Source organism: Myotis myotis, unplaced genomic scaffold (genome assembly GCF_014108235.1).
Source record: "Myotis myotis isolate mMyoMyo1 unplaced genomic scaffold, mMyoMyo1.p scaffold_m19_p_12, whole genome shotgun sequence".
Taxonomy (NCBI): Eukaryota; Metazoa; Chordata; class Mammalia; order Chiroptera; family Vespertilionidae; genus Myotis; species Myotis myotis.
This window is the reverse complement of record NW_023416316.1, coordinates 2,145,415-2,172,522: the sequence shown is the minus strand read 5'-3', so window position 1 is coordinate 2,172,522 and position 27,108 is coordinate 2,145,415. Positions and strand designations below refer to the sequence as shown.

The 27,108-nt window shown below is 61.0% G+C and overlaps 1 protein-coding gene and 1 long non-coding RNA gene across 3 annotated transcripts; one reads left to right on the top strand and one right to left on the bottom strand.

Annotated features, from left to right (window-relative positions):
* Positions 1-38: 38 nt before the first annotated feature.
* On the top strand, positions 39-19,067 carry LOC118666950. The gene is made up of 4 exons (XR_004971109.1): positions 39-353; positions 593-653; positions 16,088-16,280; positions 18,876-19,067. It is a non-coding gene; the product is annotated as an uncharacterized LOC118666950 (long non-coding RNA).
* FAM78A (family with sequence similarity 78 member A) lies at positions 12,051-24,391 on the bottom strand. 2 transcript variants are annotated; one of them, XM_036329324.1, is made up of 2 exons: positions 24,042-24,391; positions 12,051-12,968 (listed from the first exon to the last, which is right to left on the bottom strand). In XM_036329324.1, exons 1-2 carry the CDS (start codon positions 24,362-24,364, stop codon positions 12,440-12,442), a joined length of 852 nt encoding a protein of 283 aa, XP_036185217.1. In that variant the 5' UTR covers positions 24,365-24,391; the 3' UTR covers positions 12,051-12,439. The 2 variants fall into 2 exon arrangements, with proteins under 2 accessions (XP_036185217.1, XP_036185215.1); XM_036329322.1 differs by lacking the exon at positions 24,042-24,391 and adding an exon at positions 13,129-13,721.
* Between the last annotated feature and the right edge of the window lie 2,717 nt (positions 24,392-27,108).

Here is a 27,108-nt window from a genome sequence, read left to right as displayed (position 1 = left end):
GAGAGAGAGAAATATCAATGATGAGAGAGAATCATTGATCGGCTGCCTCCTGCACGCCCCCCACTGGGGATCGAGCCCACAACCTGGGCATGTGCCATGACCCCTGGTTCATAAGTTGATGCTCAGCCACTGAGCCACACCCACTGGGCTGTAAGTGGGTTTTTCAGGTCACAGTCAAGGACAGAGGTCTCCTTGTTTCTGTGGCTCTGAGAAGCTGGTGCACCTTCCCTTGGCCAGCAGGACGTCTTCAAGGACAAGCACGGGAGTCAGCCAGTCTCCCCGTCTGCTCAAACCCAGGGCTCCGCACAGGAAAGAGACTGATGGCCGCTTGTCACCTTCCAAGGCAATAACTCGTATCCTCCTGTGTCCTTTTTGCTGTTGGGTATCGGGACCCTCGGTGCCAGCTTTTTGACGGGGTGGCGGGGAGAAACTCACGCAGGCGCCAGCGGAGTTTCGGAAGAGGTTGTAGCCCCTTAGAGGTTAGGTAGCCGGGAGGCAAACCTGGAACAGACCAGTGGCGCTGATGCCCGCGGGGCTGTGCTGGGAGCAGGCCCAGCTCATCTATTGGCCCTTAGCGCCGTGTGTCCCACAGCTGATGTCTTCTGCTCCGGAGGCGAGGCAGGCGGGTGATTGAGAAGACAGCCTTTATCTCCGTAAGTGACGGTGACATTGGTCCACACACTGGCCCACTGTTAGCCACAGGGCGGTGACCCTGCGCAGGCCCGGGGTCGAGGAGACGTGCTACTTCCTGGTGTCACAGCAGAGCGTTGGCAAGGCCGGCCCAGAGGTCCGACCTTCAGTCTCCACAGTGCCTGTCGGGCGGGGTCTCAGGTCTGGGCTATTTCCTTTCTTAGGCGGCGATACTGCAGTGGCTGACAAGGGCCCCTCACAGCAGAAAAGGTGTGGGATCCCGTTATCTGTCCGCCCAGAACATGCCGCGCTTCATCTGTGCTTGTCAGCAGGGAGCATTGGGAAGGGCAGTTGTTGATCACGCGCTGGGAAACTAAAATGCTGAAATGTCTTACTAACGCTTCACGTTGGGGAAGGTGAGGCTCCCCGAGGCCCACGAGCGCAGCCTGGCTGCTGGTCCCGCTCTGCTGTGGGGTCTGACCCCACGACGGCACAGCGCCGAGTGCAGGCTGTTCCCGCCCACAGAGGAGTGCGGTGCGCCCAGGGCCCCAGGGGACGCAGCCTGCTCTGTGGGGGTCTGTCCCCACTGTTATCACCTAGGGCAGTGATGGCGAACCTTTTGAGCTCGGCGTGTCAGCATTTTGAAAAACCCTAACAACTCTGGTGCTGTGTCACATATAGAAATTTTTTGATATTTGCAACCATAGTAAAACAAAGACTTATATTTTTGATATTTATTTTATATATTTAAATGCCATTTAACAAAGAAAAATCAACCAAAAAAATGGGTTCGCATGTCATAGGTTCGCCATCACTGACCTAGGGCATCTGCCTCATTCAAAGAGCGTGACCTCCGAAGTTTAGCGTGTGCTCTTTCGGTCCGTGTGGAACTGAAGAGCCTGCCCCCACCTGTTCTCACGAGGCCCCGCAGCCACGGAGCATGGGGCAGTGCCTGGGTCGCGCACAGCCAGGCACGGGCTGTTCCTGCACGTGGAGCTCCCTAGTCTACACAGGAGCTGTCCTGAGACAAAGGGACTTGAATTTTGATGGGCAGCTCATGATGAGGCCACGCTTGAAAGGGAGCACTGTGACTGGTGCCTTCTGCCTCGGTGTGTCGTCCTGTCGACCGACACGCAGGCCGAGCCAGTCTCCTGCCTGTCTGTCTCCCCCGGAGGCGCTTTTTTATAAATAGAAGCTGGTTCGGCCTAAACCCTTGACCTCAAATTCTCTGCCTTAATCCTCCATCGAGGTGGCATGTGGCAGTGCTCCACAGCCCGTATCAGCTGTGCGCGGCCGATAACGCCCAGCACGCACCGTCGGCGGGGAATGTGGTGCTGGCGTGGGAGCCCTCTCCTCTCCTTTTTTGGGGTCGATTACCCTGGTAGGTGGCAGGGGTCATCTCAGAGCGCAGCCAGCCTGCAGCCCCTGAAACCCAAGCTTCTGGGTATGGGCCGGGAATGCACCTCGGCTCCAGCCTGCCCCGGGAGGAGCCTTTCCCTGAGGGGGTGGGCAGGGCGGGGTGAGTGGGGGCTGGGCCCCAGTAAGGAGAAGGGACCACAGCTGCTCAGGGCCGCAGTCACAGTTGGCTTCGCTATGTCTCTTGAGTAACTTGGGAAAGGCAGGAAGGAAAGGGGGTGGCGGTTTAAGGAGCTGGTGGTTTTGCGTGGCTTTTCTAGATGTAAACGTTGTGTGTTCATAATCGGTGCCTCTGATGGCAGCAGGACAGAGGCCAGGAGTCGGGTTTCCCAGGCACAGGAAGAGCCCATGTGACCCATGGGCGTGGTCATGTCCCCTTCATGCCCATGCACCTGCAGCGGTCCCCTTGGCCCGGCCGCTCGGATTGGCCTGCTGCACGCCTGCAGTTCTGCTTTCTCCCGAGGCGTTTCAGGTCAGGCCTTCCGGAAGGACGTGCAGCGGCCGCGGACTCTACCCCTCAGTAGCTCAGAGACAGAACCAGGCACCGGGCCTCCTCCTGTGAGGGCTTTTCCCTCGGGGTGAGGTGGAGACTGGAGCACAGCCGGGCAGGGTGAGGGTGGGCAAAGTGAGCATCTGGCCCCATGTGCGTGGGTTCACACCTTATAGGACCTTGCCCTGCATCTGGGGCAAACAGCCCTTGGGGGCATCTTCCCCCTGGTGGTGGCCCCTTGTCCAACACAGAGCCCGTGGTGAGGGGTGAGCCCTGGCCGCAGCGCTGACGCAGGAGCGCTCACGTCTGGGGTTCTGATCCAGCGGCGCTGGGTGGGGCCCTCGAATCTGTGTGTGTGACCAGCTTTGCAGGTGGTTCTGGTGCAGATGGTCTGGGGCCACACTGTGAGGCCTTGACCACAGTCACTGTGACTCCATCCCCCGATTCTGAGCGTCGGACGCCCATGGACATAATTATTTTGCCACTAACCCAGGGAAGGGACCTTCCTGAAACTTAAGTGGGACACAGAGTTTCACTTCAGCTGTCCTTGGGCACCTGCTCAAGAACATAGGTGAAAGCACAGGTGACTGTCCCCTCCTGCCCTTCAGACAGCTCTGCAGGCCTCCTGGGAAGTGTCCCCACCCTGGCCAGCCTCCGTCCTTCGGGACAGTACTGTGGGGGGAGGAGTGACCCTGTGTCCGCCAGCCTGGCTCCCAGTCCTTCTCCTCCCAACCCCCAGGTTCATCAGCTCGTGGGCTCCCGTCCACAGTTCCCCATGGACACCTGACTGGTGCTGTCGGCATCTGCTGGTTCTTACACCCCTCGTTCCTGCTGCACGGAGAGCAGGGGCTCTGCTCTCCCTCCTTCCTCGCCCCGGTTCCTTCATCGCTCACGCGTGGACAGAGCAGTTGGCCTGAGGTTGTTTTAGCCCTAACCCCGGCTGGCTTCAGTGTTTCCTACGGGAGTTTATTCTGAGCCAGAACTAATGGGCTTCCTGGTCACACAAGTTGGGGAAAGAACGGACAGAACAAAAATTAATAGCTCTTTACTGAAGACTCCTTAGAGTCTTTAACATTCATGTGTGCTTCGTCAGTCAATGAAGGGAAGTCGCTGCCATTTCCAAATCGTTCTGACCTGGAACCGTCCTGCTGGCACCAGGCTCCTCGGGAACGGCTTGTCGCTGGGGTCGCCGCCGGGCAGAAGCACCGCTTCCTCCCACAGGCTGCGTCTAACACATCCCTCCCTGTGCCATCCACCCTGGGGCAGCGTGGGTGTGAGCTGCGCGGGCCCACTCACACGCGGAGTCCAGTGGCCCACGCGGGTCAGCCGTGTTTTTGAGCCTCAGTTGGGAATCTGCGGATCTGGGGGCTGATTTCAGTGGCGGCCGTGGTTGCACCCCGAGTCCGTGTGTTCGATTACAATAGTGGTGGTTCACTGGGTGATCCTTCGCGCCAGATACTGTCCATCCTAAGTGCTTCTCGGACATTTTCACATTCAACCTACAAGCGAAATGCCATAACCCACATCTTCCGTGAGCACGGGAGGCTGAGAGAATGAGCGGTTTGCTGAGTCTCGAGTCAGGTAGTGGTGGAGCCAGAGGGAGCCCGGGCTGTGCCACACTGCCCTGCCCTCTGCTAGGCTGGCCACCCCGCCTTCCCCAAGGTCGTCATTCGTCTTAGAAGAAATACCGGGCCACTGGCACCAGGGACTCTGCTGAGCCCTCACCACACAGCTGTCCTGTCCACCCCGTGAAAGTGAGCTGACCGTGGACGTGGACCACAGCAAACATTCCGTCCGTCGTGTAGTTTTTGCCCCCATCCTGTTGGCTCCAGCCTTGCACATGGTCATTGTCTGTCTAAACCGCAACCCCAGGAGGGAGGGGCAGAGGCTGAGTCTGTAGCGACGTGGGGTGGGCACGCCCCACACACAGATGGGCCTGCCAGCTTTCCGGTGAGGGAATCGGGTCTGGAGGAAGCAGCTGGCCGCACGCCCTCGGCCGTCTAATCCCCTCCTTCCTCTGCTCTCTCTTCCGGGGTCTGGCTTGAGGTTTTCCAGTCCCACAGGAGGTCAGACCCACTGCGCCATTGTTCAGCCCCTCTCTGCTTATAAATAGAACCCCGTCCATTCCGCAGCCCTGGCCGGAGATTCTCCACATTGTTGTCAGCCCTGGACCGCCAGCTGCAAAGAAAGGGCCTCCGGCAGGGAGGGGCGGCAGGCGGGGCCGGCAGCACGCTGCAGTGGTGCCCAGCTCCCCTCGCATGTCCCTCCAGCACTGTCCGCCGACCAGAAGCAGAAGTGCTTCCCAACCCTCCGAGGCTGTGACAGCCGTGCCTAGGCTGGGCCGTCCGCCTGGGAATCCTCACCATGGCCTGCGGGTCACACGTGCGGTCCCCCTGCCTCTCCTGCCCCCTCTCGCCGTCCTCTCCAGTCCCTGGGCACTTGCTCTGCTCCTCCAGTGGCCTGTCTGGCCTTGGCCCAGTGCCCCGCATGCGCCCCTGCTCGGCCTGCAGTCGGTGTAGATCGCTCCCTTGCCCACCGCCTCCCTGGGCTGCCTGCCCTGCTCTACTCCAGCAGCTCCGGTCCATTCTCCCCCTGGTTATATGTGTGACTGGTTGTTTGATTGGTTTGTCTGATCTGCCCCTCCCCCCAGACAGTCAGCTCCATGAGGGCAGGCACCACGTCAGCCTTGTCTCAGCCCTGGTGGCTCCAGGACAGCAAGAGGCGGGACCTGTGGGATAGATGGCCCCCCCTAGAATGACTACCAGACCCCCGCCCTGGCCGGAGTTTCTTAGTGGTTAGTGTCAGCCTGGGCACAGGAGGGTCATGGGTTCGATTCCCAGTCAAGTGCACATATCTGGGTTGCAGGTTCAATCCCCGCCCCTAATCGGTGCATGTGGGAGGCAATTGATCAATGTCTCTCACATCCATGTCTCTCTCCCCCCCATGCTCCTCCCTTCACTCTCTCTAAAAATCAATGGGAAATATATCCTTACTCCTTGGTAGAAGATTTTTTTTTTAATATATATTTTTATTGTTTTCAGAGAGGAAGGGAAAGGGAGAGAGAGAAACATCAATGATGAGAGAGAATCATTGATGTGCTGCCTCCTGCACACTCCCCACTGGGGATTGAGCCAGCAACCCCGCCTGTGCCCTTGATCAGAATCAAACCCAGGACCCTTCCGTCCGCAGGCTGATGCTCTATCCGAGGAGCCAAACCAGTTAGTGCGGTGGAAGATTAAAAAAAAAAAAGCCAGACCCCCGTAGGAGATGAGGAGGTGGGGGCAGGGCTTTTACAGAAGGTTCAAGGGCATGGAGCCAGCCCATCACACCAGCGTCAGAGCCAGGCCCCGTGCTGGCCCAGACCTCCCGGCGGTGGCCTCTGGTTCTCACCAGCCCAGGGAGGCGCTAGCTTGCAGCCGGAGCAGCTGTCCGTGGCTTACAGTGGGTGATGAGCACAAACTGGACACAGACCCAGGGACGAGGCTATCCTCCACCACTTACCAGCTGGAACAGGTGCCCGTGGCCCGAGCTAAAACAGGGCCAATGCCACAGCTCAGGGCAGGTATGCGCAGTGCGCGGGGTAGTGCCTGGCACAGGCACGGCCAGCTCACAGGTGGCTTCCCTGGCTCGAGCGGACAAGCCCCAGTGCCCCTGCCCTGAGTCCACGCCCACAGTGTTTTCACCCAGCAGCACTCACTTCAGGACCCGGACACCCCCTCCCCCAGGAGGGACGCCCTCGGGCAGGGCTAGCGCAGGGAGAGGACCCCTTGCACCCTGGCCTGTGGCAGGTTTCTCCCTGCAGACAAGAACAGCCACGCATGCTCACTCCCCCTGCCCGTCTTGCCATCCCCCAGCTCTCCAGCTGGCCGAAGGGTACCCAGCAAGGAGCAGGAAGGGCCGCATGCCGGGTTTGAGTCACTGGCTGCAGCTGACGGAAGGGGCTGTGTGAGCGGATGGAGCAGCTTGTCACCCGCCGATATTGTCAGAGCATTTAGAATCCTCAAGTCTTGGATGTTTGCTTTTCAGTTTCATTCTCTGTGTTTTAGGAAACCAGCATTTGCCCCTGCGAAGGTAAATGAAACTTACAATTATGTCACAAGGTTCTGCATGTGGTAATTTGAGGGGGCAGCCTGGGTTCCTCCCCCAGGCCCTCCTGCCCGGGCCCAGAGGGAGCGCCTCTCTTTCTCAAATGGCAACAATTGCTCTGAGCCGATTCCCGGCCTGGACTCAGGCTTCGGGCAGCTGACCTGGCTGAGCCCTGACGCTTGTCTATAGGGACTTCTTTTTCATGTTGAGCCGTTCTGGAAACGAATAAACATCGTCTCTGAGACATTCAAGCCAAGTGGTGCTCGGACCAAGTGGTGGCCAGCATCACGGATGGTGGGGCCAGTGTCGCTGTCCAGAAGCACTTCCCCCCACGCCGGCCCCCTGGCAGCACGCATGCACCTCGTGCCTTCTCCTGGCGGCCACGGTCCGGCTGTCGCAGCCACGCACAGTGTACCCAGGCCCTTTCCTCACCACGTGTGTTGGCTATGAGCTGTGTGTTCAGGGAGGCAAAGCTGGCCCGGGTGGGAATTAAAGAAGCCCAGTGTTTTAGGGCTGAAGGTTATCTTGTTTGATTTCCTCCTTAAATATAGAAAGGAGCCCTCGCCGGTTTAGCTCAGTGGATGGAGCGTCGGCCTGTGGACTGAAGGGTCCCAGGTTTGATTCTGGCAAAGGGCACAGGCCCGGGTTGTGGGCTCGATCCCCAGTGGGGGGCGTGCAGGAGGAAGCCGATAAATGATTCTCATCATTGATGTTTCTCTCTCTCTTCCTCTCCCTTCCTCTCTGAAATCAATAAAGAAATATATTAATATATATATAAAGGAACTGAGACCCGAAGAGGGGAAGGAATTGTTTATTGGTTAAGACCATGGATGTGCCTTGGTTTGGGTCCCGTCCTCGCTGTGTGATCTCAGGCCAGTCACTTAACCTCTCTGAGCCCCAGTTTCATTTCTATAAAAAGGGAGAATGGTACTACATTCATCTAGATCTGTTTGTTGATACTGAGAGTCATGGATAAGCAAGTCCTGTTGTCTGGACGTCGCGGTGGCATTAGGCCTGAGAAGTCTAGTCCGGTATAAACACCAGCCCAGCGCCCTCACTCTCAGGCAGCCCGTGCGTGGTTAACGCCGAGCACAACCCCTACATTTCTCCAAGTCCAACGGCGGACGGGCCAGGTGTGCGTGTCCTGGCTTCGGGTTGGGAAACGGGCGTGCGAGGTGAGGCGGCCAGCGGGCCTCACTCCGCAAGTCAAGTGGCCGCCAAGAATAGCACGGGCCGCTCACTGCGCCACTCGCAGTAAACACCCCGCGTGCCGCCCTTTGTCTGTTGGATTTGAAAGGGACCAAAAATATGAATCAAGGCCAAGCCAGTGGAGGAACTGACCCTGTCTGCGTCTCACTCCCGGGGGCAAGGGGCAGGCCCTGCCTGGGCGGCGCGGGCGGCAGCGCCAGGACCGTGTCAGCCGTGTGAGTGCCTGTCGGACACAGGCTCGGAGGGAGCTCATTTGCTGGGGCGTGTGTGCTGGCATCTAGTAGTTCCCACCGGCCAGTGCCAACGGGCTGTGCGCCTCTTCAGCGTCACTAGGCCCGCTGCCCCGCAGTTCGCTGGGAGAATCGGGTGTGGAAGGGCCGGGTGGTCTCAGAAAAAGCAGTGACTGAGCAGACACACGAGGGCTGTTGGAAACCAGCCCAGCTCTGCCGCTTCCCAGCTGCGTGACCTTTAGCAAGTCCATTGACCCTTTCCGAGAGTCCGTTTCCTGGTCTGTAAAAGGGGCAACGCACCACGCGATGTGATGGATGGTGACCCGAAAGGGCCGCGGCCTCGCCGGCACTCCGTTTGGAAGGCAGGCTGTGGCTGGCTCCCGGGGCACCTGCTTCTCCCAGACGTCCCGGGGCAGGTGGGCGGTCCCGCCCGGACAGCAGGCTCTCCCAGGTCCCGGCTCCTGCCGCAGCTGGCTGGGTCTGGTGTCTGTTTCATCCCAGTCTGGGATTTCTAAATTTAACCTGCTATCAGCCCGAGAGGCTGGAGGGCTTCCACCGTGAGGAAAGGCCACTAGGAATCCACTTTACTTGCAACCCCTCCCTGCACAGGCCCCTCCCGCCCAAATGTCACCCCATGTGCAGCTGCCATCCTGGTGCCCTTGCTCAGCTGCGTGGCTGCAAGAAGGTGGGGTGCCCGCGCCTCTGGGGCTTTGTCCCGCTGTGACCCAGCTCAGCTTCTCCCGCCGGCGAGGCTTGCACCCGTTCCCTGCTCACACTCATGCATGTACACACACACCCCACGCTCTCTCGCAGGCAGAGCTCAGGAGCCGACTCCACAACCGAAAGCCAAACTGCAACAGTGACTGCACCACCCATGAGCTTTCTGGGCGGAGGGCGGCCAGCGGATCCTGTTATGCAATTTCCTGCTGCCGTGGCTCCGACCCGGAGGCAGGAGGCAGGAGGCAGGAGGCAGAAGGCAGGATGCCGCTGGGCTCCTGCAGGGTGGGACCCAGAGGAGAAACCCGATCCCGATGCCCAGTGAATGGGCAATGCCCGGCAGGCAAGCCTATGGCCTGCAGTGGCCGGGCAGCCCTTCCTCAGAGGCAATGCGCCCAGCTCACTGTGGGCAAGAACTGACTACACCCGGGGGCAGGTGGGGGGAGAAAGGCATTTCCTGCCCCGGGAGCCCAGGAGGGAGCGAGCCGAAGGCCTGGGGCCTGCCTGTAACAGTCACTGGGACCGAGCACCCAACGCATGCACCACAGTGTCTGGGCTTTGGGGCCTGAGTTCCAATCCTAGACCTACTCTTCCCACAGGCACAGCCTTGGGCAGCTTCTCCCCTTCACTCTCCCTCAGTTTCCTCATCTTTGAAATGGGGATCCTGGTAACCCCGGGTGGTCGTGAGGACTCTTAGTTAACACCTGGACACCAACAGCGGGGTGTTCTGGCCCCACCAGCTAGGAGCAGGCTGCTCAGAGAGCCCATGTCCCATGCAAGGGAGGTGGGGCTCAGCAGGGCTTGGTGTCTCGCCCAGACTCGCCAATGGCTCCAGTCCATGGCCCCCTCTCAGGCCCATCCCCACTCCAGGACCCCCAAGCCCCCCGCCTCTGCCCTTTCATAGGAAAGTCTGATTAGAAGACAGGATGAACTGCAGGGCTCAGCATCCGTGCAGCCCCCCACCCCCCATCACACACACACACACACACCCCACATCAGCTGCTGGCTGAGGGCCAGGCAGAGCCACCTTCTGGATCCCGTGGCCCAGCAGCTCCCTCCTTAGGAGGACAGGTCTGCAGGTCTGTACACTCACCCCGTTCATGGGGGATTCTACTGTTTGCCAAAAAGCCAAGCTGCCCCCAGCCCTGGCCCCACCCCAAGCCTGCCCCCCTCCTCCCCACAGGGACCAGCCAGGACGCTGGTGAGGACCGAGGTCGGGGATGGCAGCGGTGGCATCGAGTGGCCTGCCCCTCCTGGGGTCCCCCTGGCCCTGAGCTCAAGCCCCACAGGTGCCCCCGAATTACGGCACCAGCAACCCCACAATGAACCACCACTTCAGAAACATCCAGACCCTGGCCAACCCTACTTTAAAATGACACTTTATTTCTCTTTGTGAATATTTTTGTTTTTTTTAAAGGTTCGTTTTACATTTTCTTCAAGAGTCTGTGCCTCCTGGTAAGTGCACTGGTTTGCTTCACAGTATTCTCCACGGTCCTTATTGCTGGGCCAGTGTCCATACGGGGGGACACAAGGGGACTGGGGACCCGGCCAGAAGCCCGGCCTGTGCTCCCGACAGGAGGGGGAGTGTCCTTGGCCGGCCCTGCAGCCTCTCAGGGTCTTGGGCAAGGCCAGGTGGCAGGGAGGGGTCGGGAGTGGGTGAGCAGGGCCAGACATGCAGGGGCCCAGGCAGAGGCAGGGGAGCCGGGCCTGCCCTCCACGGGAAGGCGCTGACCCCAGCCGACAGGGTTGCTCCCCTTCTCCAAGTCCGAGTTGGAGGGATTCTGCCCCCAAACAGCTCAGACCCCCCTGCTGTTCTTTCCACCTCCACCCCAGTGAGAGCCCCTCCGCCGTGACCCGCCAGGGCCCATTCTCCATTGTAGCACAAGAAAGACCTGAGTGCAGAGAAGGGCCCTCCCGTCCCACCCACGGGGAGCTGGGACCCAGCGCTCCCCGCCCTCACCTCGAGGCGGGGCTCACACACCCCCAGGGGAACCAGCAGCTCCGGGGAAGGCTCCCCAAGCACCAAGCGGTTTGCAATCCAGTTGTCCCAGGATAGCTGCGCGCCTGTCAGGAGCGGGGCTCAGGAGGGACTGGATGGACGGTGAGCACCCCTGAATAAATACACTGTTACGTGGGTAACGAGGGAGCGAGGACCAGGTGGCCGACGCCTCCTGTGTGGTCACTGGAGCTCCTACAGGTGGCTTGTGTGCAGAAATGGTCATTTTTCTCAGCTGATGGTTTTCTGTGCTTGTTATTACTAGTTTGAATGCGGGGGCTGGGTGATGGAGCTGTGGGCTTGGCAAGCTTGGAGGAAGGGGGCTTCAGCGGGGCACCCCCCACAGCTCCTGCAAGCAGCCTTCAAGGCAGACATCGCTAAGAAAGCGTGGTGTCCCTGGGGACCGAGTCCTGGGACTCCCGGTGCCCAGATCGAGGGGAGGGTGGCCCTCAAAGGCTGGCACACTGTCCCCGACCAGCCTCCACTGCGCTCCGACGCTGCTCAACCCTGGGCCCTGGCTTACTTCCTAGGACAGGCTAAAGCCCAGCAAGCCTTGTGCTCCCTCCATGGCTCCCTCCAGCGCTGTGTTCAGATGTCCCCTGAGAAGGAGCCTGGAGGGCAAGGGGTGCCTTTCCTCTTACCTGCCAACTAGAGCTAAACCTGGGCCCACGTGGCTGCCCCCCCCGCCGCCCCCGCATTTGAGACCAGTGTGGATGGGAAGGAAAAGGCGCACTGAGTGAGATGTGGGGGCAGACCCCCAGGGGACGATGGTGCTGGGCACAGAGGGCGGAAATGCCCGGGGCTCCACCCGCAGCTCCCAGGACCCTCCCTCTCTCCACGACTCATGAGCAAGGCAAGGCTGCGGGGAAGAGAGGAGAGGGCAGCCCCGGCAGAGCCACCTGGACGGGGGACGGGGGACGGGGGACGGGGGACGGGGGACGGAGGAGGTGGGGGTTCCCCCTGGGGCTCTTTAGGCAGCGTCTGTCTGTGGTTTTGTTGCTGCTGAAACACAAGAATAAGCCGCTGGTTTTAGGTCTGTGTCCCTGCCCCTGTCCCAAGATGCCCGGGAGGAGGGGCTCAGGGAGTCCCTCTCCTTGGGACCGAACCCCTCCCCAACCCCCCGGCAGGAGTTGAAAGTCCAGCGGAAGAGAGATCCTGCTTTAGGTCCGTTTCGGTGGTTTTCCTTTCAATTCAGCTTAAGGCAAAAGTTTGGCAAAGCAAGTCTACATAAGGCCGCGTGAGGGAGGGCGGGGGGGCGGGGGGGTGGGCGCATGGGAGGGCCCGGCACCCACGGTCAGTAAGAGCGGGCCTGTCACTCATCAGCTCCCCCTCCTCCCGCCCGCACCTCCTAGAGAGGCGTCTAAAGAAAAAGGACTGAAAGCTGTTGTGTGGGCGTCTGCTGCAGGTGAATGAAACTGAGGAGAGGAGAGGAGAGGAGAGGAGGCCAGACCCCAGGACGGGAGGGCGCACCTGGGGTTCACCTTACTCTGTCCCGCTGTCCCCCCTCCCCGCGAGGCAGCGGCTCGGAGAGGGCAGAGGCCGTCGGGCGGGCGCACAGTGAGACCCCGCGGGACAAGGTAGAACGGTTGTATTTTGCTGGATGCTGGGCGTCCCCGTGGGGCTGCTGGAGCGGTCATGGCTGGAGTCGCGGCGCCCCGGCGGCTGCTACCGGTGCTTGGGCGGGATCACCACCAGCGGCTGCCCGTACTTGGGCCGCCACATGAGGACCTGAGCGTCGTTGGCATTGGGCTTGACCAGGGCGCTGGGCGGGATGGGCTCGTTCCTGCTCAGGATCTTGGGCTGGTCCTGCGCGATGGGCTCCCGCAGGCGGGCGCGCTGGCCCAGGGGCCGGCTGGGGTTCACCTCGATGCTGAGCTGCATGCGCCAGTGCAGCGTCTGCAGGATGATCATGTCGTTGGTCGAGGTGTTGGCGGCCACCAGCCACGTGGTGAAGCTCTGGTCCCGGTAGATGTTGGTCAGCCTGGCCACGTTGCTCTCGCTGACGGGCACGGCCCACGTGACGCTGGGGTAGAAGTTGTCGTTCATGCTGATGATGAACTTGGAGTCCCTCTTGGTGGGGCCCACGATGGTGCACGTCTCCGTGGTGTTGCCGTACCAGGGGTAGTTCACCCCATCCGAGTCACTGATGGCCTGGATCTTGCCCTCCAGCAGGTCCGGGAGCTCCCAGCTGGACCTGCGGACGGGAAGGCAGTGTGCTCAGCGGCCGCCCACAGGCCTCCTGCCGCCCCTGCCCGGGGGCTCACTCCCGGGGGGCCAGACAGTAAAGAGACATCCGACATCATGGCGGCGAACAGGGGCTCCCCCAGCATCTCCCCCCCACACATAAAACCCACCGTTCTCTTGCATCGTCTCGAATTGGTCTCCCCCTGAAACCACTGCCGTCCCGCCGGCTCCCGGCTGGGCTGCGGGAAGCCTGGCTGCCCAGCCCGAGGGGATGGGGAACAGGAAGGAGAGCCCTGCCCCGCTGTGCCAGCTGCTGTTGGGACGGCCTCGTGGGACCGTGGCTGAGGCAGAGGCAGAGGCACCGAGAGGCTGGGCCCCTTAGCGCGTCAGGGGGCCTGCACGCAGACGCCGGCTGCCCGCCCCTCTGGTCCATGACTTTCTCTTGCTTTAAAGGCCACACTTCAGAGCCCAGTGGCCACGGAGTTAGCACATCTGGGATGAGTCCTGGCCCCTCCATTGACCAGTGCATGACCTGGGGCAATGCCTGCCCCCTGAGCTTCAGTGCCCTCACCTGTGAAAGGGGGTGCTTCCGGCCCCTCCTCCTAGCATGGGCCTCGGGTGTAGGAACCAGCACCCAGGGCCCTCTGCTTAGAGCAGTGGTTCTCAACCTTCTGGCCCTTTAAATACAGTTCCTCATATTGTGACCCAACCATAAAATGATTTTCGTTGCTACTTCATAACTGTCATGTTGCTACTGTTATGAATTGTCATGTAAATATCTGATATGCAGGATGGTCTTAGGCGACCCCTGTGAAAGGGTCGTTCGACCCCCAAAGGGGTCTCGACCCACAGGTGGAGAACCGCTGGCTTAGGGGCTGGCCTCTCACCTCCGTGTCTCCTCTCCCTCATGGGAGTCTGGGCTCCCAGGCCCTCCCCCAGGCCACAGCAAGCACCTGAGGCTTCCTGGGACCCAGCTGCCCCTTCCTCCCCTCCCCCCCTTCCTTTCTGCTCATGCCTGCCTAGAAGAGGAAGCACCATGCAGCCGGAATCGCCCTGCCGGGCTGGCCGGTCCCTGGAGCAGTAGGATCAAGAAAGCCTAACCAGCCCGTCTCTGCGCTCAGCCCCGCCCTTGGGAGACATCCGCGCTTCGCTGCCCAGCAGCCCGCACTGGGCTTTCGCTGCTAGAGGCCTGGGGCTCAGCCTTCCTGGGGCGGGAGCAGGCAGCCGGGGTGCCCAGGGCTCAGACTCTGGAACCCCACAGGCCTTGCTGCCAGTCTCAGCTGCCCCCTCCCTGGTGGGAGACCCCGAGCAGACACATGTCCCTGCTGGGGTCACTGAGGAAGACAAGAATGTGCCAGCCCAGGGCAGAGCACACAGTGAATGCCCGTAGCTGGTCGCTGCCAGCACCACTGCCGTCACTACTGTTGCTATAACAACGCTCAGCCCGTCCGAGCTGCTCCGAGGACACAGCAGTGTCTGGGAGCCCCCCTTAGGGACGCATCAGCAGTCACGTGCCCCACTGCACAGGTGAGGAGCGCAGCCGGGCCCGGGCTTTTCCCAAGGTGACCGGACTAAGCAGTGGCACTCGGACCTGGGCAGCCTGGCGTGGTCCAGGGCTGGTTCCGCCCGGCCCGTGATGCCAGCTCAGGACGCTGGGCCCCCAGAGTGCTGCACACCCGCACTCGCCACCGGTGCCCGGGACCCTGCCTTGCCCGAGCGTCCCTGCTCGCAGCAGCAGCATTCGCGGCAGCCCAGAGGCGGGAACAGCCAGTGCCCAGGGCGGGTGATGGACAAACCTGTCCATCCACACGATGGAGCATCATCCAGCCGTAAAAGGAGGGAAATTCTGACACCTGCTACAACACGGAGGAGCCCTGAGGACGTGATGCCGGGGAGTAAGCGGACACAGAAGGACAGACACTGTGATTCCACACACACGGGGTCCCCGGAGGAGTCAGTTCACAGGGACAGGAAGCAGGATGGTCACCGGGGGCTGAGGGTTTGTGTTGAATGGGGACAGAGTTCCCGCCTGGGATGAAAGCGCTGGAGATGAGTGCACAGCCATGTGCGTCTGCTTAATGCCACTGAGTTAAAAATGGCCCAGATGGAACTTTCATGTATATCGCATCACAATAAATAAATGCATTCCTCTATGGAAACACATCATGCCACGTTCGCAGTTAGCAAAGTTGGGGACGCTATCGGAGGAATGATCACCGACGTGACTTGGCTCGCTTTTGGTTTTCTCCATCTGCCTCCTGTTTATTTGACTGAAAGTCACACATTAGGATGGCACCTGCCTGGGTAGCCATCTCCTGCCCAGGGCCTTGAGTTCATCTCTCGGAGGGAACCTGGGCAGCAGCTCAAATCACCTCACATTTCCCAAGTGCCCACGGGTCCCCACGATCTCGCCGCTCTGCTCTCCCAGCCCCGCCCGCTGCGGCGGAGGCCCGCTTCGAAGGCACCCGCTCCGTCCGCTCCCAGTGGTTACGTGCGCTTGCAGAAACATGGTAGAAGGCAGAAAGCAAACTTGCAAAAGGAACTTGGCACTTCCTTGGCCCCCTTTCACTTCCTGAGCTGGCTTGTTTGGGGAGTGGGGACTTCCCAGTATCACCACGGCTTCCCTCTCTGCCTCTGACCCCAAATTCCAAAATGCCTCTCCTCCCCCAGCCCCCAAAGGCTCAAGCCCCTGCTCAGCCAGACAGGTGACGGTCCTCATGAGCTGGCAGACAGCGTGTCTCGTGGGCTCTTACTCAGAACCAGGGCCAAGGCATCCGTTTCCAAGTCATCGCCAGCCAGCCTGGCCTGGCTCAGGTCCCACGGCCGGTGTGCCCATCGTGGAGGTGGGAGGGAGGGAGGTTAAGGGCACGGCTTCTGGGGGCCACAGGCCAGGCCTGGGTCTAGTCTCAGTCTGGCACAGATCAAGTCGCAAATCTCTGAGTTGGGGGTCACCATCGGTCCACTGTGGACAGCCCCGCCCACCTTGCACGGTCTGGGGGTGACCACATACATTGATGTCTGTTACCTGGTACACAGTAAACCAATTCATAGAGACCTCTGGGACCGCCGGAGGGAGGTGTCAGCACTTAGGCTCTGCCGGCCCTGATTTGACCTCACTTGTGGTTTCAGACTCCACGTGCTCTGCAGGGAGTGGATTCCACGCAGTTGGGCCTCCTCTGAGATTTCCTGCTGGTTCTGGAATGACCTTGGGCATCAAGGCCGACCTTCAGTGCTTTGCCCACAGGGCGGAGTGGGGGCTCGGACCCCCTCCCTGCACACACTGAGCAATACAGTGTCTGACTCGCAGATGCCACCAAAAGGGGTGAGTAAGCAAGGCTCCCAGCACCAGGCCTGGCACAAGTGCACAACCGACGGATCTGCTTGGAGGTGGGAACACGCCTGCTCCTGCCCCAGGTCCACAGGCCTTGGTCCACCTGCCCCACCACCTTCTCTCCAGACCCCGGCTGTGCTGGGTCCTTGTAGGTGTAGGAAGGCAAAGGACAGCAGGGAGTCCAGGCTTGGCGCCAGACCTCAGCCGCCTTCTGGGCCCCCCCATCACGTCAGAAAGGGACCCCTCGGCTTCCCTCCACACCCAGCTCCGTCTGCAGTCCCCACCAGCACCCACCCGAGAGTTTGCAGAGCACCCGTCACTGACGCTGGCCACAAGCTGAGAGAGAAATGGACAGGGTGCCGCCCTGGTCCGCAGAGATGGAGGGGGCCCCGTGCCCTCCAGCCCCCACCATCCCTGACTCTCCCTCCTGCCTTGGGACAGTCCCCCTTCTCCCTGACCTCACCCCAGCCAGCAGCCCAGGCCTCCCAGCCGCCCCTCCCGCCCCATGCAGAAGCCTGAGTGATCTTTTAAAAACACACTAATCGCACCATCCCTCCCTCCAACCCTGTCACACCTGCCATGACTCTCCATGGCCCTTAAAGCCGATATCATTGAAGCCCAGGTCCCATGCACCCACGTGTGTGGGCACAAAACACACACACACACTCACACTCACCCTCTGCAGACCCTCTAACCCAGCGGTTCTCCACCTGTGGGTCGCGACCCCTTTGGCAGGCGAACGACCCTTTCACAGGGGTCGCCTAAGACCATCCTGCATATCAGATATTTACATTACGATTCATAACAGTAGCAACATTACAGTTATGAAGTAGCAACGAAAATAATTTTATGGTTGGGTCACAACATGAGGAACTGTATTTAAAGGGCCAGAAGGCTGAAAACCACTGCTCTAACCATTCTCAGTTCCTCTAACACCGTGGTCGGCAAACTGTGGCTCATGAGCCACATGCAGCTCTTTAGCCCCTTGAGTGTGGCTCTTCCTAAGCCTTAGGAGTACCCTAATGAAGTTAATAACTCTGTACCTACCTATATAGCTTAAGTTTAAAAAATTTGGCTCTCAAAAGAAATTTCAATAGTTGTACTGTTGATATTTGGCTCTGTTGACTACTGAGTGTGCTGACCACTGCTAACGGGCCCCCCCTCCCCCACCCCCCGTGCTCCTGGGCGGTGCCCCTGGCTCAGCTCTGAGTCCCCAGGAAGCCCACCCTCACCCTCCCACGAGGCCGATGCCACGCGGTGCTCCTGCTGCTGCTTCCTGGCACACTCACGGGGGATGAAATAATCACACGGTCATTGTTGAGGATCTCGGGAGGCAGGGCCAGACCTCAGATTTACCCTGGAGCCTGGACCAGTGCCTGTGGGCAGGGCGGAGCCCACGGGTCCCTCACCCGAAGCTGCGCTGCTGGTGCGCCCCTTACACATACAGAAACACAGACACAGAGATGTCCACACACATGCACATATGCGCGCGCGCACACACAGCTCTGAGCAGCACGCCTGACTGAGAACGCGGGTCTGAAGGGGTTACAGCAGGACCTTCCCTGGAGCTGGAGAAGGGGTTGAGGCTGCTGAGGCCACAAGGGCTGGGACGGTCACCCTGTGGCTCCAGGCCCAGCCACCGGTCCCAGCAGCCCCAGTGCAAGGCCTCTCAGGAGAGGGCAGGGGAAACCAGGGAGGCCCGAGGCCCAGGGTATGCGGGGGGAGGCCCTCCGGGGACCACGGGGCACACCCCTGGCTCCTGCAGACCCAGCCAGCAGGGTGGTGAGCCTGGGGGCCCCTCCCCGTGGGTGTGGGCGGGACTCTGACTGCGGACCCAGCCCCCTCCGCCTGAGCAGTGAGCCGACTTCCTGTCTCTTCACTGGGGTCCTGTGCGCACACACCTGCATTGTTTTCCTTCAAATCAATCACTTTTTAAAAAACTCAACTCAACTTTTCCTAAGAAATACCTTTGAAATAACAAATACGCTAAATACATATCGATATATTTTTTCTCATACATATTAAAATAAATGTGCTGCTTTAAATTCAAGTGGCACTAAGCTGACACTAGTCTCACGGTGCCCGCTGGGCACTGCGACAGTCCCGGGAGGACCGAGGCCGCGGCCTGGGGCCGCCCAGCTCCTGCCGGCTGGTTTCCGGCCCCGGCTTGGGCCCGACGGGCACCCAGGGATGGTCTCGCCTCGTCCTCAAGAAAACAGTTTTGACAATTTGCAAAAAGTTCAAATTCTGCAAATTTTTGCAATTTTACAGAAACGGAGGCCCAAAAGCCCCCCTAAAGCCAGAGTGGGACCCGGTTTCCTGACTTCTGCCCCAGGCGGGTGGGCACCCACCAGGCTGGCCCCCCACCAAACGGGTCACGAACACCTGCTCTCTGGGGGAGGGGCTGCAGTGCCCCCCTCTCCCCACCTGCCCTGGGTCCCCAAACACTAGCCCCAGCTGCCCTGCGCGGCTCTCCACCCAGGCCACGCGGGCCCTGGGCCTCTCAGGAAGGAATAGACCAATGGCACCTGTTTAACTTCAGTTCTTAGTCGTAAAAGCTGTGCTTTTTTTTTTTTTTTTTTTAAGCGCCAGCCGCAGAGAAGTGCACAAAGTGAGAAACGAAAGCGTCTCTTCCGCGCTGCCCGCCCTCTCCAAGGTAGGTTACCCGCTGGTAAACATCCTTCTAGACCCGTGGTTCTCCACCTTCCGAATGCCGCGACCCTTTAATACAGGCCCTCATGTTGTGGTGACCCCCAACCATAAAAGTATTTTCGTTGCTACTTCATAACTGTAATTTTGCTACTGTTATGAATTGTCATGTAAATATCTGATATGCAGGATGTATTTTCATTGTTACAAATTGAACATAAAGCACAGTGATTAATCACAAAAACAATATGTAATTATATATATGCTTTCCGATGGTCTTAGGCGACCCCTGTGAAAGGGTCATTCGACCCCCAAAGGGGTTGCGACCCACAGGTTGAGAACCGCTGTTCTAGACCTTTCTCACACACACACACACAGTCTACGTCCCCATTGTCACGACGTCTTTTTAATGAAAAATGGCTCCCTATGTCTTTTACAGCTTATTTCCAATGCCACCTAGAATCCGATGTTTTCCCTCCTGGGAGCCACCATAGTCCACTTACTGATCTTTTTCATTTTACCCAGACCCGATCCGCAAAAATATGGACGTGTGTTTAATTTATTTCCCTGATCATGGCGCTGCCTTCGCGCACGTCTCCCGGACAGCCAGCCTTTGTTTGGGGCCCTCAGTGGTGAGGGTTGGGGGGATCCCGCGGCCAGGGCTGGCAGGGGGAGTTCTCTTTGGCCGGGCAGTCCCCCGCCACTTCCGCCCACCCCAAAGCCTGGAAACGAGGACTTCCCTCTCCCACCCACGCTGCCCGCCCTCAGCCAGGCCCAGCAGACGGGGGAGGCCACCTTCCGGTCGCAGAGAGGAAGCAGCATCCTCGATTGTTCTGTGCGGGCCCCTGGCGCAGGCCCGGCTGCAGGAAGAGGCCATGTGGTCACCGGCCGTCCCTCGGCCTGTCCCAGACCCGCTGGAGCGGCAAGCTTCCTTGGGCAGTGGCTTCAGGCCTCGGGCTGGTTCCTCCTCCTCAGATGAGGTCCTTGGAAAGTAACAGAGAGGAGAGGGAGCAGGCCAGCAGCTCCAGCGCCCCAGCCCCAGGCCGCAGGCCCTTCCTACCCGCTCACCCTGAGGCAGCCCCTGCCGCTCCACCTTCTGGCTGGAAAGACCCTCACACGTCTCATCGTCCAGGGCGCTCACACTGTAGACGGGTGCGTGAAACCCAACCCCGAGAGGAGGCAGCCGCAGCGACAACACAGTATAGCCATCTTTATGCTGACGCTGCCAGCGTTGCTCATTAATAATTAATCACCAGCAGTTATGACATTGACAGCTACCACGGATCCACCTTCCGATGCCCCAGGCGCTGTGCTAGGTGCTCGCGATGCCTCCCCTCACGTAACCCCCACCACCCCTGCGTGAGGGAAGGCCTGTTCTCCCCACTTCGAGGATGGGAACGGTGAGGCTCAGAAAGGTTGAGAGACTGGCCCAAGGTCACAGCGCCAGTGAATGGCGGAGCTGGGCCACACCCTGCTGCTCTCCTCTCCTCCTCCCAGGTCTGCCCTTTGGCAGAACCCAGAGCCAGAACCGAACCAGGCCCTTGGCCACAGCCGTGGGCCAGATTCCCGTGGGGGCTCCAGAGAGGGGCAAACTGGGGACAATGTGAAGCGTCTCCCACACAGGCAAGAAACTGTGACTTGTCACTCAGAAGACTGTGCCAGCTGACAGTGGCGGTTGAGGAATTGCGGGGGACGGGGCTGTGGAGGCAGGTGTCTCCAACAGTTTGGGGTGCGGGGGGGGGGAGGCTTTGAAAGCAATGTGGGTTGGACCCAAAACCATATAGCATCCTCTCAGGCTGGCTCGGAGAAGCTCAGCGTTGTGTGGCTGTCTGTGGGAGTCACATTATTGTCCCCTTTAAATATTTCAGACCCAGATTGTCATTCTAAAAAGTTCCCCTGGATTAGAGGTTAATCTCCAGCGGGGTAATGTCCGGGGTATTAATAGGTTTTGGTTAAGTATTTGGAATTATTTTGAGTACAAGCCCACGTGTGACAGGCCCGCCTCGGGCCACGGAAGCCCAGTGCGTGGCTTTCACTTGAATGATTCAAATTGTCTGGGTCTCTACCACCCTGAACGCGCCCGATCTCGTCAAATTGTCTGGGTCTCGTCCGGTGGTTCTCAACCAGCAGTGGCTTCGCACCCCTCCCAGGGACAGCCGGCCGTGTCTGGAGACACTTTTGGTTGTCGCAACAGGGCTTTGGGGGCTGCTGTCATCGAGCAGGTGGAACCCAGGGGCTCTGGACCACGTCCTATGACGCACAGCGCAGCTTCTGGTCCCGGCGGAGCCAGGGGGCAGTTCTGGGCAGCGGGAGGCCCCTGGTCAGCCCGCCGGCTCCTCCCTCCTCACTCTCATGTCACGGGGCAAAAGACATGAAGAGTCGCTGGGGGTCAGGGAGATGGATGGGAAGGGTGTTTGCATCACACTCACACTCAGGCCTCCTCCAAGCCAGCCCTTCCCGTTCCCAGCGGCTCCGGCTCAGAACAGCCGCGATATTCGGTGATTCTTAAAACAATTTTGTTGATTAATAGTAAGTCCAGCAGCTTCCAACTCAGCGTTTCAGCCCCGGGGCGTCACCTACACGAACCATCTCACGAACCCGCACAGCAGCCGATAACAGCGCTGAACCCTCAAGCCCTGGCGTCACCACTGGTCAGTCGTTCCGACCCCAGGGTCTGAGCCCATGAAGGACACGACCCCCCCAGGGAGCCTTAAACCCTGCCCCTCCTCTGGGACTGGGCCCTCCCCCTGGGATCTGGAGCCCAGGAGGGCGGGACGCCGACACAGAGGGTCCTGACCAACAGAGGGGCCCTAAGGAGAGAGGACGGACCAAGGGAAGCAGGAAGGCAGCCAGGAAGCCGGCCGTCAGCCCCTTGGAAACGCCAGTCGCTCACGACTATTTCAAAACTTGTAGAAGTCGGGGAGTTGCCCTGTGTCACAAGAGGAAGGCCGGGGCCAGGGAGAAGACTCACTGCAAGGGTTGCTTATGTCAATCGGCGTTCTGCTTTCAGCCACGATTTTCAACTCATTACAGATGCGGTCGCTGCCTCCCCATCAGAAAATCACCCAAATTACCATCACAGTAATCACGTTCAAGGCGAAGGCCTCTTGCCTTGAGTATTGTGCTGGGAGCTTGGCATGCTGCCGACCGCTTGACAAGCGTCTCCCATCATTCTCGCAATGAGCCATGGCGTAAGGGCTAGGACGCCCCCGTTTGCAGAGGAAGAAACCAATGGTCAGAGTGGCTCAGGTCACACCCTGGAAAGCGGCAGAGCCTGGATGGCCGCCCAGGGCAAGGTGACTGCAGCTGAGGTGCGCCCTGGGCTCCCCACCCAGGAGGCAAGGACTGGCACAGGAAGAGAAAGGTCGTCTCGGGTCTCCTGGCTCGGGCCTGCCTCCAGCCAGTGCCTGGGCGTCACCAGAGCCGCCGCACAGGGGGCAAGGCCTGGAGGACTGGAAACCCTGTGCACAGATGGGAAGGCTGAGGCTCTGAGCCAGGCCTGTGCCCTCCCGCCGCACATCACATTCACCTCATCACATCACACCCCTTTCTCCCTCCTGGCACCCGCACCCTCCCTGCGCTGAAGGGCCCTGCCTACCCAACCCCAGACCCTGGCCTGAGGCCCTGGAACCCCTTCGTCCCGCCAGTTGCCCGGATGCCTCGCAAAGCCCCGAAGGCTTCGCGCTTAAGGCTTCTTAGGAAAGGCTCACACCAAATAGCTGAGGCTCACGTTTCCCTCTGGAATGGGAAGTCGGCCCCCCGGCCTGGATTAAGGGCCGCTTTCGGGAATTAAAGGGCTTGGGCGTGGAAACAGGTTGGCAGAGGATCGTGAGTGTCCATCTAGATAGGCCTCATCGGGCGATCGCGGTTACGCCCTCGTCTAAGTTTGACTGTGTTCCCGTTTCCCTTATAACTCAGTGGTGGAGCAGCCGTAGCACTTGGTGTCCCCCCATCCCTATGCCCTCCATACCCCCTCTAATCTCAGGCGGCCCAGGATGTTCCCAAACAGCCCAAAGTCCTGCTCCTGGGCGCCTCATCCTCACTGCAGACCCGGGTGCTGCACAGAATGGACGCTGAGAGAGGGGCTGCGGGAGAGTGGCCGGGCAGCTCCCTCGGAGAGGCCCCCGGGCCCCGGAAACGGCTATTGTCCCCCCCTGCCTGAGGCTGGCTCTTCAGGTGAAGTCCACCACTGCTCTTCCACTCGCAGGATGACCACCTGGGACCAGGGAACATGCCAGAAAAGCAGCCCAGGGCCCGGTCCTGTCCCGAGATTTCCGTTATCCTGGAGGCCAGGTTGGAGAGAGAGGCCAGAGGGCTCCTCTCAGCTGTCAGGGCCCCGCTGGGGCCTGAAACTGATGTCCACATAAGTGGCCTACCGCCTTGGAGAGAAAAAATGCGACCCCACGAAGCAAACCTGGTCTCTAAAACTGGCCCCGTCCTCTCAAACACACCACGGGTAACAGTGAAGCACCCCCCTCCCCCCACCCAAAGCCGAGGCGCGTCTGAAGACCCCAGAGACCAGTTCCGACCCAGCCACACGGCTCTGGGCAGATAACTCAGGCGGCTCCAGGCGCCCAGTTCCTTCCCTGAGCGGCCGCCACGTGGGCTCGCAGGGCCGGAGCCTGGGGCCCAGCCGCAGCCTCTGCTGGTCCGGACAGCATGCTTGCTTTGTCAAAGAGGCGCCTGATGGAATTCCCTCTGCTTTTGATTGATTGGTTGATTTTAAAGAGAGAGAGAGGAAGGAAGAGAGAGAGAAATCAATTGGTTGTTCCAATTATTTATGCATTCACTGGTTGCGGGAATCAGACCCACAACCTCGGCGTATCAGGACGACTCTCTAACCCCTGAGCTACCCAGCCAGGGCTCCTCTGCTTTCTTGGCAACCTCGGGGGGCAGGGGAGGAAGAGGATCCAAGAGCCACGAGCCCAATCTGAGGCAACACGCAAGCCCTCTAGGAGGTCACGTGGCCAAGGAGGACTCAGAGGTCCCTTCCGGACATGCCTAAAGCCCCGCTCTGCCCCTGGTGAGGTCCTGACCCCTCACCCAGACCATCAAGCTCCACACCCAAGCAGCCCCCGAAGCTTGCTCCTGAGCAGTACTCACATGCCCTGCTCCCCGTACTGGTTGTAGAACTCCATGTGGCTGCACGCCTGGATCCAGCCCACTACCCAGGTCTCCTTCCTGGGGATGGGCGGCATGACCACCTGGGCCGAGGCACGGAAGTGGGGTGTCCGGTAGCGGAGCACCACGCTGGAGGACTCGTCGATGCTGGTGGGGACGGGGTCGATGGAGGCTTTCACGTCAATCACCGTGATGCCTTCCCGAAAGATTCTGGCTTTGCCCCCGATGCTCTGAATACAGCCCATGGCACACAGGACCGCTCTGAGCTCCAGGGAAGGCCAGCAGTCCCAGAGGAAACTGGGCATTGAAAGGAAGGAGGCCGCGGGACCCAGGGCAGACGGCACTGCTCTCCCACTTCGTCTCCTTCAGCTCCCCAGACCGATATCCATAGGATAGAAAACTCAATGGGCAGGGGGCGCTTGCATATCACACCTCAGGCCTGTTTATAAATAAAGGCTTTGCTGCATTTCAAGGGCTCTTCTCGCAGTGGACAAAAATCACCGATATTCTTTGGGTTAAAAAAAGGAAAGTTTGGATATTAGTGGATAATCATGTTCAGACATCCAGCCCTGCCGGGCCTCCACGCGGGAAACGCAGCTGCGAGACGCTCCCTGAAGTCTTCGGGGAAGAAGGCGACACGGGGACACATAAATAAGGCAGGCCCGTCCCGTCCGCCCGGCGCGGCCGCCACCCTCGCTGCAGAAGCGCGACTTCCTGCCCTCTGCCTTCCGCGCGCTCGGGACACTCGCCCGGCCCCTCGCCCCGCGGGCCGAATCAATGGGAGGGCAGTTTCTGTTCAGGCAACGGAGGTCCCGGCTCCCTCGAGGGCGAGCGCCGACCCGCGGCTTCCTGCAGGCGAGCGCCGGGCTCTGGCCGCCCGCGAGGTCCCCGTGGAGCGCGGCGCGCGGCGCGGGTCCTGGTCGGCGCCCACGGGAGGCGCGAGCCGACGCCCCGATGCGGGCGCGGCGCTTTTCTCGTCGCTGTCGCCGCCCGCCGTTTGGGGCTCCCCGGCTGCGCTGGAGCCGCCGCCTCGGTCGCCGCCGCCTCCGAGGACCTGGTGGGAAGTGGAAGGGACAGGGCGTCAAGGCCCGCCCCGAAGTTGAGCCTAACTTTGCCGCGGGGGGCGCGGGGGGCAACGACGCGTGTGCACAGGGCGCGGGCTCGGGGCTGACAGCGCAGCTCTGGGCGGTCTCCCCGGAGGCGGCCCCCCGCCCCGCCGCCCGCCCCGTCAGTGGCCGCCGCACGACCGCGCGCTCCAGCGAATAATCGCCGCCCGTGACATCTCCGCTGACACCATCCCGGCCCGAGGACGGGGCGGAGGGGGGGAGGGGGGAGGGGAGGGAGGAGGGGGGGGGGGGCCACCACTGCAGTGGGCCGCGTGGACTTGCCGGCCCTGGCACCGCGCCCACCGCCTCGCCGCCCGCTCCCTTCCCCAGCCCGGCCCCCCGGCCCCCGGAGGGCGCAGTGCCACCCCCGCAGGCCGGTCTGAGCGGGCGCGCGCCCCTTCCCGGGCCGGGATCCCCCGACCCTTGGAGGGCACAGTGCCCTAGCCCCGCCGCATCTGTCCGCCCTCGTCAGCCGCGAGTGGCCCGAATCCCCGCGCGCTGGGCACACTCGCAGCCGCGGGGGAACTTAGGCGCGCACGCCCCCACCCGGGCGGCGCCGGCGACTCACCTGCCCCTGGGGCCAATCCGCGAGCCCCGGCCGCCGCCCTCCGGCCGCCCCTGACCCCGCCGCGGGCACGTCCTCCGGGCGCCCCTACCCCCTGCCCCGGGCAGTGTCCTTTGGCTCTACTGGGGTCTGGGGCCGGTGTGGGCGCTCCTGGCCCCCACGTCCTCCTAGCTCGGGGGCACCGGGGGGCGAGGGGGCGGAGGGCTGAGGCTCGGGGCGCTCTCGCCCCCACCCCGCGCGCCTCCCTTATTTTATGATCATCGTGAGCCTGCAGTCGCCACTCAGCCCCGCCGCCGCGCCGCACCGCCCGGCGCGCCCCGCGCTGCCTCGCTCCGCTGCAGCATCGGAAAGGCAACCAGGTCAAACTTTGCAGAAACTCAGCCCCTACGCCGGCCTGGCCCCGCGTCCGCTTGCAGCCGCCGGCGGGAGCGCCGCGCACGCAGGCACCGCCGCCCGCTCGCCGGCCCCGCGGGGATGCAGGTCCGCAGGCGGCGGCGGCGAGCGCCGCCTCCTCCTCGCCGCCCGCCCTGCTCTCCACCCTCGCGCCCCACACGCCTCCCGCCTTCCCCCTGGTAATCCTCTCCCCCTCTCCCGCCTCTCTCCCCCTGCAGCTGCCAGGAGAGCGGAGCCTTTCCTTGCATAAACGACATTTCCTTTTGGGCAAGCCCAGGGGATTGTGGGTAGTGTAGTTCGGCTTGTGTCTCGGGTCCAGGTGGCTGCTCCCTATGCCCTTTGAACTCGTAGGCTTTGGGGGGCGCAGGGCACACAGAGAAACGTCGCGCTGCCCTGATATTCCTGGCCCGGAAGGGCCGCGGCTGGTTGAGGCCAGGGTCGGGGCTGTGGGAGGCTCCAGGGCCAGGCAGGTTGGAGATGGAGATGGACACGTCTAGGGAAAGCCTCCCTGTGCCCCTCCCTCTGTGCTCGGCCTCTGGGCACCTGACAGGCGGGCAGGCCTGTTGGACCCCAGTTGTGACAGGTGCTGTACCCCATCAGCATCTGTGCAGGAGACCTCTTCTGTGCATTTCACAGAGCAGGCGCCCAAGCTGGGAGCCTGGGAGACTTGCCAAGCGGCCCAACTGAGACTGGGGCCTGGTGGTCTGGGTACGGAGGTTCAAAAGGGCATTTGAACCTGATCGTGGGGGGGAGGCGTTGGGGACAGCTGTGATCCTCTCCGAGCGCCCTCACACCGTTAGCCTCAGCCTCACCGTGCAGCCACCCAGGGAGAGCGGGTGGTTTGTGGCATCGGAAAACCTTGCAGCCACATTAGAGCTGCTTCCTCCCCCATGACTCTGACTCCCAAAGGTGCCCGCAGCCGGGCCCAGGGCAGGCGGTTCTGCCGTTCCCGGTGCGTGCCAGTGAGGGCAGGGGCCAGAGGGGC